At 35.2% G+C, this 5,646-nt stretch overlaps 1 protein-coding gene across 1 annotated transcript; it reads right to left on the bottom strand.

Annotated features, from left to right (window-relative positions):
- Positions 1–502: 502 nt before the first annotated feature.
- Positions 503–4,204, bottom strand: LOC107465428 (probable serine/threonine-protein kinase PBL7). The gene is made up of 6 exons (XM_016084406.3): positions 3,813–4,204; positions 3,337–3,584; positions 2,146–2,534; positions 1,496–1,628; positions 1,098–1,187; positions 503–981 (listed from the first exon to the last, which is right to left on the bottom strand). The coding sequence occupies exons 1-6, from the start codon at positions 4,120–4,122 to the stop codon at positions 814–816; spliced, it is 1,338 nt and encodes a 445-aa protein (XP_015939892.1). The 5' UTR covers positions 4,123–4,204; the 3' UTR covers positions 503–813.
- Positions 4,205–5,646: the final 1,442 nt, after the last annotated feature.

Raw genomic sequence — 5,646 nt, 5'->3', positions numbered from 1 at the left:
TAGGTGGCACTAGGAAAATAATTTCTATTTTATGTTATGAGAATGTCTTCCAGGACATTTCACTCCTCGAGATCCTGGTTCTCTCTGCATTGCAAATACTCTTTAGGTAATTGTTTCATTTCATCAATTTTATGCTATTTCTTTGTTTTCTCTGGTTAGTAGCACTAACTTATCTTGATTCTGAGTGTTGGCTGCCATTATCATTTTCCTTCATCTTTTTCTCATGAAAATATAAGGGTTTCTTACATGCTTTTTATGGAATTCCTTCACTTTCAACCTGTAATGTAGTGATTCCAAACAGGTCACCCCTATTCTTATGCCAGTACCCATTTACTTCTTATATCTTAGGTGCCAATGCTGTAACTTGAGCTGTCCCAGAAAGAAACTAGATTCATTTGCCCTCCTTGTGGTTAGTAAAAGCTTTATACTGTTGTTTATTTTTTGTCTGCAAAGTATGGTACAGTTCAATATAGAAGCATGTTAGGAACTTACACTAATAGAGTGCATGAAGTGAGCCTTTTAAATTTTATCATATTACACAAGAAATGTTCTGTTCATATCCAGAACTAATTGCATCAATGGCTAAATGCAAATAAGTTTGTCCTTATTGGCCTGGAAGATGTGAATCGTCTTTCTGCTTTGGATTATTTTCCCCCTCATCTTTTCTACATTGAAGGCAGTAAAGTAAGGGTGACAAGAATTCCGTAGTTCAATGATTTGATGATACCCCACTGAGTAATATATTCGAGTTTTCGTGGCCCTTATGTCTGTCCAAGCACTTTCTCAGTTCAATAAAGACAACCACAATGCAACTTAGTGACTTGGACTTGGGCTTGGTGTTTGTTTCTGAAACCTTAAAGAACTTGATGAACCAAGAGAAGCCGGGTTCCTAGCAAGTGGTATCAGTGATTGTACAACATCCGTCATGAGTGGCCTATAATCTGCTTCTGGCTGTATGCACATTGCTGCAATGGCGGCTATCTGTTAATCCCATGGAAGCAGAAACCAAATATGATTAGTTATTGGAAATAATATGGTTAGCTCTAGTCATCAAGTGATAACAATGACTAAATTCACTTAACAAAAAAGAGTAGTACCTGAATTAAATCCTTCTTTGAGTATTGCCCCCTTAGATCCGGGTCAACCATTTCCACCACTTTTTCTCTGTTTGTTAATCTTGGAAGAGCCTGTTGAATAATAGATATCTTATGTTACCAATTCTGGAACCCATAATTGCAATGGTGAGTTTGGTGTAAGGTAAAAACAAAGGTAAAAAAAAAAAAAAATCGAAGGATTTCTTTCAGTTGTACACAGTTTTACTCACAAAGTTAATTCTTAATTTTATTCTCACTTTTACTATCACAGCAAACTCAGCCTTTGGTAGCTGTTACAGCTTAGTTGCCTGATTAATATTCTCAAATAAATAGTTAGCATATTTTTCTTCTTTAAGCTTAAACAAAATCTTTTTGAAATTCCAGAGTGCTCTATAACTAACCCAGGAGACAAGGACATGTTCTCCCGGGGCCCGCTTAATATCAACTGGTACACGCCCTGTAAGCAATTCAAGAAGAACCACACCATAGCTGTAAACATCCGATTTTGTGGTAAGCTTTCCCGTGGAGGCATACCTACATTATGCCAAATTCATGACACAAACAAACAAAATACTATGCTTTAAATTATGAAGCAAATAAGAACAAAGAAGAAAAAAATACATTATATATAGAGATGATTGCCATGCATTATCCGTATAAAAGAATTTATATTATCATCCAATCAATGACTTGCTTTTTAAAGACAGTTAAGATAGTAGGTAGTTGAGAGAAATAATTGTGTCAATGCAGTATGGTTGAATTTTTGTGTAAAACATTTTTTCATGCAGATAGTATTGCCAAATTAATCCCATATAAAATATTTGAATGATATGCGACATAAAATTTATGTCTGTCATATAGAAAGTAGAAGCCATAACTATTTAAGAAATTACAGCCTGCATGATAGGGACTTGAGTGTGACCATGTGGATGGTTTTCTTTATTTGACATTGCAAGTAATGTACTGTTAGAGTAGAGTTGAGTGGTGTGAAGATAAGAAGAGCAAGGTGTCTCACAGTGACTGATGAGATAGGGTATTCAATATTACTCACTCTGGGGCCAGATATCCAGTGGTCCCCAACACACGGGTGGAAACTTGACCGTTCATCTTCTCTGATCCCATCTTTGCCAACCCAAAATCTGACACTTTAGCACGGAAATTTTGATCTAATAACACATTGCTACTCTTGAAGTCTCTGTGGATCACTGGTGAGACTGCATGGTGCTCATGCATGAACTCCAGGGCCCTTGCACAATCAAGGGCTATCCTCATCCTGGCCCACCAATCCAACGACTGAGATTGGTTCTTAGGGGAGTGTAGATGTTGATGGAGTGTGCCATGGGGTAGGTACTCAAATATGAGTAGCCTATGGTTTTGGTCTGCACAATAACCAAGTAACTCCACCAAGTATGGAGAGTGCAAACGACTTAGGAGATCGACCTGTAATAAATACCAAGGGTGGAAAAAAATTAAATAAAGATTGAAAATGTCATCTATTCTTCACACCCCATGTGCTAGATTTGAGTAAAGCTCATAATGTGAGTTGGCAAGTGGGAATAGACTCAGAAAGATAGAGATAATAGGGTTTGCATTTCTATATTTTTCTTCATGGTCCCAACTTTGTTTTGATTGCTATACGACAGAGAATAGTTTTTTAATAAGAGATAACAGAATATGTCTTACTGCCACTATATTTTTAAAACAGGAATAAGTAACAAAATTTGTATAAATTGATTTTTGTCTAGAATTCAACACTTCCGTAACTTCTGTTAAATTTTATATAGGAATCTTATTGCATAATACTATTTAATCTTTTTTCTGTACTAAAAAATCTTGTAGTTTTGAACGTGCTAAGATGTTAAAACTTAGAATAATATGATATCCTTTAAAAAACTTAAGGGTCCAGTCAAATGTGATCCCATAAACTACTATAGGATCCAGACAGTATATTAAGGTTGTCATTTGATTGGTTGTAGAAGTCTTTTCTCACATTAAAATAACCTGTATCTTACTTTCTGTTTGTTCACAAGTTTCGTTAGCAACCAATAGAAGTTTTCAAGTTGATAAATAAGACAAAAACAATGTCTCTGAGCAAACTATATCTAATACAAGGAAAGGAGACACAGAATTATAGAGGGATAGAGCTAAGATAAAAACAAGGAGAAATTAAATCATTGCATTGGTAACCAAAAACAAAAGAGATATATTATATCATTAAATGAAGCTAACACACTCAACTCACCTCTACTCTGAAGGCACGCTCCCCTTGCTTACCTTCTCTGCGTAGCAACTTGATTGCTGCCAAAGTACCATCACTTAGGACTCCTCTGTACATCAAACCAAACCCTCCATTACCAATGACATTTGCTTCACTGAATCCATTTGTGGCCACTTCTATCTCCTTGTATGTGAAAACTTGTACTCCTTTGAATTTAGGTGCTGCTGGTGACCTACTAAGGTTTCCTCCTTGAAGACACCCTCCCTTCACATCTGAAATTAATGTTTCCAAGCATTTATTCATTACCTTCTATGTCTTAAACTTACCCCTTATAAGAATAAGAATGTTAATACATTTAAGGACATATTGAGTTAATGTTGGCAGTATTTACTTTATGTGCTATTGGGAATGCAAATTCATGTGATGATCTGCATAAGCAGTTAATTCATGCCTAGAAACACATAGTTACTATGCAAATGAATTGAGTGTTTGCAATTTACCTGGACTAGAACTAATGCTCAACTTTGTTGAAGCAATGAGTCTGCTGCTTGTGTCATGAAGCCCTCTTGGATTCTTATCCTTGCAGGCTCCACTCTTGTTGGAAGACTTTTGTCGACGGAGCAAGAATAGGACAAAGAAAATGGTGAGAAGTACGGTAACTGTGGTGGCCGCTGCAATGGCTATGAGAATGGTTTTGGAGGGGAGATGAGCATGGCTATGCTCATGATTTGCTGAATGCAATTGGTGCTGTGCGTATGACTGGCTCTTTGTGTCAACACTTGGTATAGTAGTAGTAGTATTAACATCCATGAGAGATCAAGAAAACTAAGAATACAAAGAAAAACACTGATATAAACGGCTTCTTGTTTGAGGGGAAAAGGAGGTTTTAATGAGAAGCTCTTCTTTTGTTATCTTTCCAACGAATTGTCTCTTTCTTTGTATTAGAAAATATTGTAAGCTTGTGCACCATCTTTCCACCATGCTATATTGCTATCCCTTTTTAATTATTCTCTAATTATAGGCCTTCTCTTTTATTACTCCTTTGTTGAAGCCAGAATTTTTATACACCATGTCCTTTTCCCATTCTTCTTTGGAATAAGAAAACAAAACCATGATTTATGGTAATCTGATAGTTAAGTTTATATTTGCTATTGAATGATAGGATGGGGAATCAGGAGTGAACAAAAGGCTTCAAAGAAATAGGCATTTCCCTCAGGTCACCGACAATAATAATAAAAATAATAATAACAATGCCTGCATTTCACTCAAAAAAGGAGAATTCAATGCTTTCTGATCCATTGCATCATTACATACTTCGTTACTATGTGGCAGTATTTTATATCTTTTGGTTTATCAGTTTGATTATGGTGTGTATTTCTGCGAGTCTTTTACAATTTTAATTAGTTACATAATTTTCAGATATTTATTATTACAAGAATCACTTTGCACTTTCTAGAATGTGATGATAATACGTTGGTGGATGGTATTATTAAAATTAAAGTCTTGTGGCTCTTAACAAAGACATACACATTCTTTTAGACACAGCAATTAACTCTTGTGATTGAGAAAGTGAGATAAGCCATTTGAACTAACTGACTCTTTCTCCTAGCTTGCTTTTGTATTTCAGCATGATTTTAGGGGGTTGCTACTTGCATTAATATTAAATCATCTAGCTAGAAGATAAAATATGAGAACAAGACACAATATGATAATGATAGTCTTCACATGTATCGCGAGAGAAAATTTCATTTCCAGACGCAATTATTGTATGTCGTAGCCACTTGAATTCAAAAGGATAAAAGTCCATTTTTTTTGGCAACAAAAGAATTTTAGATTTGCAAAATGGTCTCCAAATTAAAAAAAGGAGTCCCTGGTATTCAAATATCACAAATTTGTAACAAATTGCACCGGTTGATGCATATGACCTAATTGGCGGCCTTTAAAGGTATATTTTGTCACAAATTTGTGATATTTTGAGAATCACATATTTCTTTTTCTTTAATTTGAGAGATATTTTCTTAAATCTGAAACTTTTAAGTGGTCAACATGGTCATTTACTATAATTTGCAATACTTAAAAATTATATAAATTTTTTTAACGAATGGTTTTGCCTACTTATAAAATATTCCTATGCAATAATGAAATAAATATGGTTTAGGGTAGTATAAAAAAACATGTATAGGAAATTAAGATTCATTAGTTTTTTTTTTTTTTGGTTTACCCAAACGGTATTCCCCAACCCGACAGGTTAAGGACTAATCCATCGCGGATCTGAGCTCCATTTAAGGGTCTGCCGTTGGCCAATGAGTTGCTGCATGCATAAGGCGGGGTTCG

The sequence above is a fragment of the Arachis duranensis genome, chromosome 9, assembly GCF_000817695.3.
Source record: "Arachis duranensis cultivar V14167 chromosome 9, aradu.V14167.gnm2.J7QH, whole genome shotgun sequence".
Taxonomy (NCBI): domain Eukaryota; kingdom Viridiplantae; phylum Streptophyta; class Magnoliopsida; order Fabales; family Fabaceae; genus Arachis; species Arachis duranensis.
This window is presented reverse-complemented; position numbering and strand designations above follow the sequence as displayed.

What these genes read in the sequence shown, in the direction of transcription:
- LOC107465428 (XM_016084406.3), bottom strand. Translation starts at nt 4,122, where the DNA reads ATGGATGTTAATACTACTACTACTATACCAAGTGTTGACACAAAGAGC. An exon ending in ACTGGATATCTGGCCCCAGA is followed by an intron (nt 1,629 to 2,145) that starts GTGAGTAATATT and finishes GGCATAATGTAG; the next exon opens with GTATGCCTCCACGGGAAAGC. An exon ending in CAAAGAAGGATTTAATTCAG is followed by an intron (nt 982 to 1,097) that starts GTACTACTCTTT and finishes TGGGATTAACAG; the next exon opens with ATAGCCGCCATTGCAGCAAT.